We start from the raw sequence: 12,974 nt of genomic DNA, 5'->3' as shown, positions 1-12,974 counted from the left end.
TCAGGATCACCAAGCAGCTTATAGAGCAGGACGGTCCTGACTGGAGACAGAAGCTTCCGGAGATCCCTCTAGTCCCACTGTCAGCTCAGCAGCACCACAGGCAGAAAGACCCCAGCGCTGAGCTGGTCCAGGCTAGAGAAGGTCAGAGGTCACTTCCTGTTTACTGGCTAGCCACATCACTTCCTGGTTACTGGCTAGCCACATCACTTCCTGGTTATTGGCTAGCCACATCACTTCCTGGTTACTGGCTAGCCACATCACTTCCTGGTTATTGGCTAGCCACATCACTTCCTGGTTACTGGCCAGCCACATCACTTCCTGGTTATTGGCTAGCCACATCACTTCCTGGTTACTGGCTAGCCACATCACTTCCTGGTTACTGGCTAGCCACATCACTTCCTGGTTACTGGCTAGCCACATCACTTCCTGGTTACTGGCTAGCCACATCACTTCCTGGTTACTGGCTAGCCACATCACTTCCTGGTTACTGGCTAGCCACATCACTTCCTGGTTACTGGCTAGCCTTACCGTGAAGTGATCAGATATGGAACACTACTTTCTGTCCACTAGCTCAGACTTAGCAGATATCAAACAGTTTGAACATGTTTCATCATGATCTAATGACCGGGTATTGAACCTGGGTTGTCCAATTCAAGACAGCTTTAGTCCACTGAGCTAAAGCCTAGGCAATACACAAGTCTTCAGGTCTGAGGAAAGGATTACTCATCACATGAGCGTAGTTCACCAAATCCATCCAAGCAGCTGAAGTTGTGCTCTTGATCTAATAGCTGCAACATGCAGAGATATGTGTGTCACAGGGAATCTGAGTGAATGATAGGTTAAGTAGTGGAAGTATTCCTGATGATGTGTCTCAAGGGGAATCAATTAATGATGTAGACTGTAGAGTGTAACCTGATACCGACAGGTCGGCCAGTCACTATGTAGAGTGTAACCTGATACCGACGGGTCAGCCAGTCACACTGTGGGGGTCATGGCTGCTGCTGGCTCCCTTCAGGCTTCAGCATGACAACATCTGTTGATTATCTCACCCCAGACCGACCGTTAGTTTTTACCCACTGTCCAGAGGCAGAATGGAGATTGTCCATGCAGATTAGTGATAAATAGATGAAGATGAAAAAATCAGCGTCTGTCATGTGAGACCAGCATTCCATGAGGGAGAACAATAATCAGAGACTTCTCTGTCCAGACTACCCAGTGTGTTGAATATGGAAATAAATCTCTGTTGAGTTGACTGGCTGAATGTTGTGGTGTGGGTTAGACATAGTTTATCAAGTCACAGCTCAACCAAACAGCTGTTGCTCATTATAGGAAAGGTTTTTATATTTACAGTCAGCTAGAAGTAGTTTGATTAGTTAGAAAACAAATCATGTTGCTCTGAGTCTGCAGATTTCCTCTTGCATCACTACTGATAACCGCTTCTCTCTCTCCGCAGCTAAAAAAGCAGAGGCCCGCTTCGCCTCTCTCAAAACAGAAGGAAATGACCATGTGAGGAAAAGCCAGTTCCGTGACGGTATAGAGAAGTACAGTGAATGCCTTAAGATCAAACCTGACGAGTGTTCCTGCTTTACCAACAGGTGACCCCTAACCCTAACCCTGCTAGCATGCTAACCCTAACCCTGCTAGCATGCTAACCCTAACCCTGCTAGCATACTAACCCTAGCCCTGCTAGCATACTAACCCTAACCCTGCTAGCATTCTAACCCTAGCCCTGCTAGCATACTAACCCTAACCCTGCTAGCATGCTAACCCTAACCCTGCTAGCATGCTAACCCTAACCCTGCTAGCATGCTAACCCTAACCCTGCTAGCATACTAACCCTAACCCTGCTAGCATACTAACCCTAACCCTGCTAGCATGCTAACCCTAACCCTGCTAGCATACTAACCCTAACCCTGCTAGCATGCTAACCCTAACCCTGCTAGCATGCTAACCTAACCCTAACCTGACGAGTGTTCCTGCTTTACCAACAGGTGACCCCTAACACTAACCCTAACCCTGCTAGCATACTAACCCTAACCCTGCTAGCATGCTAAGCCTAACCCTGCTAGCATACTAACCCTAACCCTGCTAGCATACTAACCCTAGCCTTGCTAGCATACTAACCCTAGCCCTGCTAGCATACTAACCCTAACCCTGCTAGCATACTAACCCTAGCCCTCCTAGCATACTAACCCTAGCCCTGCTAGCATACTAACCCTAACCCTGCTAGCATGCTAACCCTAACCCTGCTAGCATACTAACCCTAGCCCTGCTAGCATACTAACCCTAACCCTGCTAGTATACTAACCCTAACCCTGCTAGCATGCTAACCCTAACCCTGCTAGCATACTAACCCTAACCCTGCTAGCATATTAACCCTAGCCCTGCTAGCATACTAACCCTAAACCTGCTAGCATACTAACCCTAACCCTGCTAGCATGCTAACCCTAACCCTGCTAGCATACTAACCCTAACCCTGCTAGCATACTAACCCTAACCCTGCTAGCATGCTAACCCTAACCCTGCTAGCATACTAACCCTAACCCTGCTAGCATACTAACCCTAACCTGACGAGTGTTCCCGCTTTAGATCAAACCTAAGTTAATACTTACAGTAGATGATAGTAAGTGCTTATAGACTAGATTTACATTTGAGTTATTTAGCAGATGCTTTTATCCAGAGCCACTTACAGTTAGTGAATTCATCATAACCACATATCTCAGTCATAGTAAGTCAATCTTTCCTCAGTAAAGTCCGTGCTAGTAGGGGAAGTCAAATGCTAGTGGCATTTATTTGATGTATTTTTATATGGTTGTAAGCACAGTTCTTTATCAGTGTACTGTACACAAAAATCACCATAACACATTACCACTTTCAAGCCCAGTATCAGTCCTTAACCTCTAGCCTTCGCCTCCAGAGCTATCTGTTACCTGAGACTGGGCTGTTTTGAAGAGGCCAGACAGGACTGTGACTCCGCCCTCAAGCTGGAACCAACCAATAAGAAGGCCTTCTATAGACGGGCGCTGGCGTTTAAAGGCTTACAGGTGGTTATCTATTATTCAAAGTCCTAGATGGTTCATCGCATGTTGGAACAAGGAAAACCAATGAACGCTGTGTTTTCCAAAAACAGAAAAATGGCTTGTTTTTTTGTTATCTCGTTTTTTTGCAGAGTGGGTGGGGTTACATGTGGGTGGGGTTACATGTGGGTGGGGTTACATGTGGGTGGGGTGTCATTGGCCAAATGCACAACCAACACTTCCTGTCCCTTCAAAATAGGAGTTCACCCTTCTAACTTCATGTACTATCTATTAAGTCATCAATTAATAGCTATTTATTCATCTAAAGATAAAGTGATATTTCTCAATTTGTATTTTAGATTTCAGATTATAAGATAGTCACAACAATGATAGTGTGTATTTACCTATTAATAAATTGCTGTTACTGTAAATGGTTAGGTAACTGATATACCCTAGTTAACCATTAGTAATCTGAGCATCATAGACTATATCATTTCTGAAGAGGTGTGATTTCAGAAGGAGAGGTACTGCTGGTGATGCTGTTCTGTCTGTTGAGGGCATGTGGTGATGCTGTTCTGTCTGTTGAGGGCATGTGGTGATGCTGTTCTGTCTGTTGAGGGCATGTGGTGATGCTGTTCTGTCTGTTGAGGGCATGTGGTGATGCTGTTCTGTCTGTTGAGGGCATGTGGTGATGCTGTTCTGTCTGTTGAGGGCATGTGGTGATGCTGTTCTGTCTGTTGAGGGCATGGGCTCAGGGAAGGAGGAGAGGAGGGGTCAGAGAATGACATCATTCAACAGAGTGACAGTGAAGAGATAGAGAGCAGGGTGAGAGAACGTCTGACTGGCCAGGACACCACTCACTCACCTGCAGTACACTCCTCTCCCCTTCCCCTTCCACGTACTCACTCACACACCTGCAGTACACTCCTCTCCCCGCCCCCTTCCACGTACTCACTCACACACCTGCAGTACACTCCTCTCCCCGCCCCCTTCCACGTACTCACTCACTCACCTGCAGTACACTCCTCTCCCCGCCCCCTTCCACGTACTCACTCACACACCTGCAGTACACTCCTCTCCCCTTCCCCTTCCACGTACTCACTCACACACCTGCAGTACACTCCTCTCCCCGCCCCCTTCCACGTACTCACTCACACACCTGCAGTACACTCCTCTCCCCGCCCCCTTCCACGTACTCACTCACACACCTGCAGTACACTCCTCTCCCCGCCCCCTTCCCCCGTCTGCCACGTACTCACTCACACACCTGCAGTACACTCCTCTCCCCGCCCCCTTCCCCGTCTGCCACGTACTCACTCACACACCTGCAGTACACTCCTCTCCCCGCCCCTTCCTTCCCCTTCCCCCGTCTGCCATGTACTCACTCACACACCTGCAGTACACTCCTCTCCCCGCCCCCTTCCACGTACTCACTCACACACCTGCAGTACACTCCTCTCCCCGCCCCCTTCCACGTACTCACTCACACACCTGCAGTACACTCCTCTCCCCGCCCCTTCCACGTACTCACTCACACACCTGCAGTACACTCCTCCCCGCCCCTTCCCCTTCCCTTCCCCCGTCTGCCATGTACTCACTCACACACCTGCAGTACACTCCTCTCCCCGCCCCTTCCACGTACTCACTCACTCACCTGCAGTACACTCCTCTCCCCGCCCCTTCCACGTACTCACTCACACACCTGCAGTACACTCCTCTCCCGCCCCCTTCCACGTACTCACTCACTCACCTGCAGTACACTCCTCTCCCCGCCCCTTCCCTTCCCCTCCCCCCGTCTGCCACGTACTCACTCACACACCTGCAGTACACTCCTCTCCCCGCCCCCTTCCACGTACTCACTCACTCACCTGCAGTACACTCCTCTCCCCGCCCCTTCCCCCGTCTGCCACGTACTCACTCACACACCTGCAGTACACTCCTCTCCCCGCCCCTTCCTTCCTTCCCCGTCTGCCATGTACTCACTCACACACCTGCAGTACACTCCTCTCCCGCCCCTTCCACGTACTCACTCACTCACCTGCAGTACACTCCTCTCCCCGCCCCCTTCCACGTACTCACTCACACACCTGCAGTACACTCCTCTCCCCGCCCCCTTCCACGTACTCACTCACTCACCTGCAGTACACTCCTCTCCCCGCCCCCTTCCCCTTCCCCTTCCCCCGTCTGCCACGTACTCACTCACACACCTGCAGTACACTCCTCTCCCCGCCCCCTTCCACGTACTCACTCACTCACCTGCAGTACACTCCTCTCCCCGCCCCCTTCCACGTACTCACTCACTCACCTGCAGTACACTCCTCTCCCCGCCCCCTTCCCCCGTCTGCCACGTACTCACTCACACACCTGCAGTACACTCCTCTCCCCGCCCCCTTCCCCTTCCCCTTCCCCCGTCTGCCATGTACTCACTCACACACCTGCAGTACACTCCTCTCCCCGCCCCCTTCCACGTACTCACTCACTCACCTGCAGTACACTCCTCTCCCCGCCCCCTTCCACGTACTCACTCACACACCTGCAGTACACTCCTCTCCCCGCCCCTTCCACGTACTCACTCACACACCTGCAGTACACTCCTCTCCCCCCCCTTCCACGTACTCACTCACACACCTGCAGTACACTCCTCTCCCCGCCCTTCCACGTACTCACTCACACACCTGCAGTACACTCCTCTCCCCCGCCCCCTTCCACGTACTCACTCACACACCTGCAGTACACTCCTCTCCCGCCCCCTTCCCCCGTCTGCCACGTACTCACTCACACACCTGCAGTACACTCCTCTCCCCGCCCCTTCCCCTTCCCCGTCTGCCATGTACTCACTCACACACCTGCAGTACACTCCTCTCCCCGCCCCCTTCCCCCATCTGCCACGTACTCACTCACACACCTGCAGTACACTCCTCTCCCCGCCCCCTTCCACGTACTCACTCACACACCTGCAGTACACTCCTCTCCCCTTCCCCTTCCCCTTCCTTCCCCCCGTCTGCCACGTACTCACTCACTCACCTGCAGTACACTCCTCTCCCCTTCCCCTTCCCCTTCCCCTTCCCCCGTCTGCCATGTACTCACTCACACACCTGCAGTACACTCCTCTCCCCTTCCCCTTCCACGTACTCACTCACACACCTGCAGTACACTCCTCTCCCCTTCCCCTTCCACGTACTCACTCACACACCTGCAGTACACTCCTCTCCCCGCCCCTTCCACGTACTCACTCACACACCTGCAGTACACTCCTCTCCCCGCCTCCTTCCCCGTCTGCCACGTACTCACTCACACACCTGCAGTACACTCCTCTCCCCGCCCCCTTCCCCTTCCCCTTCCCCCGTCTGCCATGTACTCACTCACACACCTGCAGTACACTCCCTCTCCCCCCCCTTTCCCCTTCCCCCGTCTGCCATGTACTCACTCACACACCTGCAGTACACTCCTCTCCTCTCCCGCCCCTTCCCTTCCCCGTCTGCCATGTACTCACACACCTGCAGTACACTCCTCTCCCCGCCCCTTCCTTCCCCCGTCTGCCATGTACTCACACACCTGCAGTACACTCCTCTCCCCGCCCCCTTCCCCCGTCTGCCACGTACTCACTCACACACCTGCAGTACACTCCTCTCCCCGCCCCCTTCCCCCGTCTGCCATGTACTCACACACCTGCAGTACACTCCTCTCCCCGCCCCTTCCCCTTCCCCCGTCTGCCACGTACTCACACACCTGCAGTACACTCCTCTCCCCTTCCCCTTCCCCCGTCTGCCACGTACTCACACACCTGCAGTACACTCCTCTCCCCGCACCCTTCCCCTTCCCCGTCTGCCACGTACTCACTCACACACCTGCAGTACACTCCTCTCCCCGCCCCCTTCCCCCGTCTGCCATGTACTCACTCACACACCTGCAGTACACTCCTCTCCCCGCCCCCTTCCCCCGTCTGCCATGTACTCACACACCTGCAGTACACTCCTCTCCCCGCCCCCTTCCCCTTCCCCCGTCTGCCACGTACTCACTCACACACCTGCAGTACACTCCTCTCCCCTTCCCCTTCCCCCGTCTGCCACGTACTCACACACCTGCAGTACACTCCTCTCCCCGCCCCCTTCCCCGTCTGCCACGTACTCACTCATACACCTGCAGTACACTCCTCTCCCCGCCCCCTTCCCCGTCTGCCACGTACTCACACACCTGTAGTACACTCCTCTCCCCTTCCCCTTCCCCCGTCTGCCATGTACTCACTCACACACCTGCAGTACACTCCTCTCCCCTTCCCCTTCCCCCGTCTGCCACGTACTCACTCACACACCTGCAGTACACTCCTCTCCCCTTCCCCTTCCCCGTCTGCCACGTACTCACTCACACACCTGCAGTACACTCCTCTCCCCTTCCCCTTCCCCCGTCTGCCACGTACTCACTCACACACCTGCAGTACACTCCTCTCCCCTTCCCCTTCCTGCAGTACACTCCTCTCCCCTTCCCCTTCCCCCGTCTGCCACGTACTCACTCACACACCTGCAGTACACTCCTCTCCCCTTATTAGGGATAATCTAGACCTGTATTCACAGTGTCTCAGTGTCTCGGAGAAGCATTGCTGATCTAGGATGACTCTGTCCATGTAATCAGCACAATCAGCTGCTATTTCAGCACTAAGGAGGGGAATTGTTGTGTCCATGTATTTTATTATGGAACTATACAGTGCTATGAAAAAGTATTTGCCCCCTTTCTAATTTTGTCTACTTTTGCATATTTGTGATACTGAATGTTATCAGATCTTCAACCAAAACCTAACATTAGATAAAGGGAACATAAGTGAACAAATAACACAACAATTACATATTACTACACCACCGGTCCAAAGTTTTAGAACACCTACTCATTCAAGGGTTTTTCTTTATTTTTACTATTTTGCACACTCTTGGCATTCTCTCAACCAGCTTCACCTGGAATGCTTTTCCAGCGTGCTTTGGGAGGGAGTAGAGGAATGAAGAAACAAGGATTTCACAGCTAGTGACATTTGTAGACTGTAGAGTGAGTAGCTGTGATACCCAGGCCCTGTCCAGACTCAACCCCTAGCCCCTACCCCCTAGTCCCTAGTCCCTAGACACTAGACACTAGCCCCTAGCCCCTAGCCCCTAGACTCTTGTGGAGATCTGAGAGTATTGGACCGGTGGAAGCAATACGGCCAAAATTCCACCAAGCCTATCAGAGGGTAAGGTGGGACTCTCACCATGTCACCACCCATCAATCCTGGACAGGGCCTGGGTATCATGGCTACTCACTCATTCATTCACTCACTCATGCAGGCACTGTCTAACATTTTTACTAGCTGTCAAATCCTTGCTTCCTCTGTTACCCTCTGGGTGGGTCATCTAAAATAGAAATGGAGAGTATCACTTTATCTTGGCATTAATCAGTGGTGGAAAAGGTGCTAAATTATCATACTTCAGTAAAAGTAAAGATACTGTTGTGTCGAGTAAAATGTTGCTAGTCATTGCTGTAACAAAGGAGTCCGCTCATACTGAACCTTGATCATAAGTTTATTCATATCACAAGCTTTCAGCATGAGTTACAGATGTCATGATACCCGGAGAGCAGTGTCCTCGAATTGTAATGTCTGCTCTAACCTCTTCTTCGTTTTTCCCCAGTATATATAATCTCCCCGAGATATGGGTGGCTCCCTCTACTGTCCAATCCCCTGTCTACAACACACAGACTTCTCTGTCCTATCCGGGGTGTCACATTAAAACCATTCCCTCTGACACTAAAATAAACCTCCTTTCAGTTCCACTTAAAAACATTAACAAAGACATAATCCTAATACACTACAATACCTTAATAGAAAATTACTCAAGTCAAAGTGAAAATCACCTAGTAAAATACTACTTGAGTAAAAGTCAAAGTATCTGGTTTTAAATTAGCTTAAGTACAGTAATGGAAAAAGTACTAAATTGTTATTCATGAGTAAAAGTAAATTCTAGTAAATTCTAGACATCTAATTCCTTATATTAAGCAAACCAGACGGCATGATTTTCTTGTTTAAAATGGTTTTACGTACAGACAGGGACACACTCCAACGCAGTATTTGTTTAGTGAGTCCACCAGATCAGAGGCAGTAGGGATGACAGCCTGCTAATTGCTTGGTGAGTGAATCAGACCATATTGCTGTCCTGCCTCAGCATTCTAAATTACCTTTGGGTGTCAGGGAGTTAAAAGTACATTTTATTTTATTTAGGAATCTAGTGGAGTAAAAATAAAAGTTATCCACAATATAAATAGTAAAGGTAAAGATACCCCAAAATATCGACTTAAGTAGTACTTTAAAGTATTTTTACTGAAGTACTTTACACCACTGGGTCCTGGTCCTACATTCCTTTATACTATTCCAGGTATTCCTTAAAGAGGTAGGGTTTTTTACTGAAGTACTTTACACCACTGGCATTAATAGATATTAATAGATGACTTAATAGATATGAATAGATGACTTAATAGATAGTAGATGAATAGAATGAAGTTAGTTGTAACCCCACCCACATGTAACCCCACCCACATGTAACCCCACCCACATGTAACCCCACCCACATGTAACCCCACCCACATGTAACCCCACCCACATGTAACCCCACCCACATGTAACCCCACCCACATGTAACCCCACCCACATGTAACCCCACCCACATGTAACCCCACCCACATGTAACCCCACCCACATGTAACCCCACCCACATGTAACTCCACCCACATGTAACCCCACCCACATGTAACTCCACCTACTTGTGAAAATCGAAATATCAAGTAGTTTTTTTGTTTATATGCAACAAACTAAAAAGGAGCCATTTTCACGTTGCTGATATTTCTGTTTTAACTCAGAAAACAATTGTTTTTGTGCCCATGTTTTTGTGTGAAGAACAAGGAAAACCAATGGACACTATCACCCTTGAGGATAGAAGAGATGCACCATTTTTTTTTAGTATTATTGTCCAGTCATGTGGTCAAGTGCTGCAAAGAAAGACCTAGTTAAGCTGCAGCTGGCCCAGAACAGAGCGGCACGTCTTGCTCTTCATTGTAATCAGAGGGCTAATATTAATACTATGCATGGCAGTCTCTCTTGGCTACGAGTTGAGGAAAGACTGTTTCTTATAAAAAGAAGAAGTGATGCAGTCAATGTGTTGAACATTCCAAATGGTTTGCATAGTCAACTTACACACAGCTCTGACACACACTTACCCCACCAGACATGCCACCAGGGGTCTTTTCACAGTCCCCAAATCCAGAACAAATTCAAGAACGCGTACAGTATTACAGTATATAGAGCCATTATTGCATGGAACTCCCTTCCATCTCATATTGCTCCAATGAACAGAAAACCTGGTTTCAAAAACGAATAAAGCAACACCTCACGGCACAACGCCTCTCCCCTATTTCACCTAGATAGTTTGTGTGTATGTATTGATGTGTAGGCTATGTGTGCTGTTTTTAAATGTATGTAGTTTTGTCCTTGAGCTGTTCTTGTCTATTAATGTTCTGTATTATGTCATGTTTCATGTTCTGTGTGGACCACAGGAAGAGTAGCTGCTGCTTTTGCAACAGCTAATGGGGATCCTAATAAAATACCAAATACATTTTTACATTTACATTTTAGTCATTTAGCAGACGCTCTTATCCAGAGCGACTTACAGTTAGTGAATACATTATTTATTTTTTTATTTTTTTATTTTTTATACTGGCCCCCCGTGGGAATCGAACCCACAACCCTGGCGTTGCAAACGCCATGCTCTATCAACTGAGCTACATCCCTGCCGGCCATTCCCTCCCCTACCCTGGACGACGCTGGGCCAATTGTGCGCCGCCCATGAGTCTCCCGGTCGCGGCCGGCTGCGACAGAGCCTGGATTCGAACCAGGATCTCTAGTGGCACAGTTAGCACTGGGATGCGGCGCCTTAGACCACTGCGCCACTCAGGAGGCTTACCATTGACTTTGAACCTCTTTTTGACATTCTATCTCCCCCTCCTTCTCTCACTCTTTCTCCATCCTCGCTCTCTTCTCCCCCTCTCCCCCCTCTCCCAGGACTACCTGTCTTCCAGCAGTGACCTCCAGGAGGTTTTACAGCTGGATCCTAACGTCCAGGAGGCTGAACAGGAGCTGGAGACTGTGACGGGGCTGCTCAGACAGAGCCTCATGGACGGAGCCCAACACACACCCAGGGTAGGTATCCAATACACACCCAGGGTAGGTACCCAATACACCCCCAGGGTAGGTACCCAATACACACCCAGGGTAGGTACCCAATACACACCCAGGGTAGGTACCCAATACACACCCAGGGTAGGTACCCAACACACACCCAGGGTAGGTACCCAATACACACCCAGGGTAGGTACCCAATACACACCCAGGGTAGGTACCCAATACACACCCAGGGTAGGTACCCAACTCTTTATTCCACCTCAGGTTTGATGTCAGAGATGCGACTGAACTCTATTCCACCTCAGGTTTGATGTCAGAGATGCGACTGCCACAGAAGACTGTATAGGAGCCTGATGAAGAGAGAGACTGATGGAGACCTGGCAGTGGCCACAGGGAAGCTGTTCAGGCCTCAACTCACGAAGGTGAACTATGCTGGATGTTGGGCTCTGGCAGGTTCTGACACCATCTGCCTTCAAAGAGCATCATTAAAGCATCGTGACGACGACGGCGGAGCGTTGTTCAGTAATTCACGGCAGGCAGCTGCATCCTTCATTTCCATTCTGGAGACTCTAAAGAGACTTTAGATGCAATGCAGCTTCTTACATTTCCATTTTAGTCATTTAGTAGACGCTCTCATCCAGAGCCACTTATAGTTAGTGCATTCTTTACCTCGGCATGCTCAGACTCCCTGCAGCAACACACTGTAGAGAAAGAATAAGTTCCAAATGGAACCCTATTCCCTATAAAGTGCACTCCATTAGACCAGGGCCCATTGGGCTATAATCAAATGTAGTGCACTATATAGGGGATAGAGTGCCATTTGGAAAACACACAAATACTTAAAAGCTACAAGTGACTAGTTTTCTTGCAGAAGTATTTGATTTCTTCCCACTAACAGCAGATTACAGACGTTATTACAGATTGGAGAGGCGATCGACAGAAGCTCTAGAAGCACACTGGAACACAATGTGGGAGAGATGTGGTGTGCCTTATTGAGATTCAAGTTGAACCATATATTTGGGAAGTGTAATCTGAACCTCAGAGAAATAACATCCTTGTATATATGTAATACACTGCTGCTTTGATACACTGCAGAGTATTTTACATGAGGAAACCAAAAAATCTGTTGCCACTGTATTGACAGTCATGTATGTACCTTTTGAACCATAAGGGGGCACTGTTGGCTAGTTAATGCATAATGACAGATGGACAACTGTGGAAATCATGTACTGTATGCTCTTAATCTCAGGTTCAGTCTTGGATGGTCAATGTTAGCTCTGGTCCATGGCCTTAGAGGAATTGTAACAGCCTGGACCAGAGCTAGGTAAATGTGTATAATAGTCAAACACTGATCTGATAGTTTTCAGATGTTGGGTTGCGGTTAGGGTTATCATCCTTCAGATGTTAGGGTTATCATCCTTCATATGGTGGGTTAGGGTTATCATCCTTCAGATGGTGGGTTAGGGTTATCATCCTTCATATGGTGGGTTAGGGTTATCATACTTCATATGGTGGGTTAGGGTTATCATCCTTCATATGGTGGGTTAGGGTTATCATCCTTCAGATGGTGGGTTAGGGTTATCATCCTTCAGATGGTGGGTTAGGGTTATCATCCTTCAGATGTTAGGGTTATCATCCTTCAGATGGTGGGTTAGGGTTATCATCCTTCAGATGTTAGGGTTATCATCCTTCAGATGGTGGGTTAGGGTTATCATCCTTCAGATGGTGGGTTAGGGTTATCATCCTTCAGATGTTAGGGTTATCAT

General features: G+C 49.2%; 1 protein-coding gene across 2 annotated transcripts in view; it reads left to right on the top strand.

The window, feature by feature from the left end:
- Positions 1-12,666, top strand: part of spag1a (sperm associated antigen 1a) — a 31,706-nt gene extending 19,040 nt beyond the window's left edge. Inside the window, exons 4-8 of one of the 2 annotated variants that reach the window (XM_041870341.2) lie at positions 5-141; positions 1,454-1,595; positions 2,918-3,044; positions 11,089-11,226; positions 11,514-12,666. In XM_041870341.2, coding sequence (XP_041726275.1) covers positions 5-141; positions 1,454-1,595; positions 2,918-3,044; positions 11,089-11,226; positions 11,514-11,519 — 550 coding nt within the window. In that variant the 3' untranslated portion in view covers positions 11,520-12,666. Of the gene's footprint in view, positions 1-4; positions 142-1,453; positions 1,596-2,917; positions 3,045-11,088; positions 11,227-11,472; positions 11,494-11,513 lie in introns of those variants that run through there. The other variant, XM_041870342.1, reaches the window with a different exon arrangement.
- The last annotated feature ends 308 nt before the right edge of the window (positions 12,667-12,974 follow it).

This window comes from Coregonus clupeaformis, unplaced genomic scaffold, assembly GCF_020615455.1.
Source record: "Coregonus clupeaformis isolate EN_2021a unplaced genomic scaffold, ASM2061545v1 scaf0055, whole genome shotgun sequence".
Taxonomy (NCBI): Eukaryota; Metazoa; Chordata; class Actinopteri; order Salmoniformes; family Salmonidae; genus Coregonus; species Coregonus clupeaformis.
Note: the sequence above shows the minus strand (reverse complement) of the source record. Positions and strands in the feature narration are given on the sequence as shown.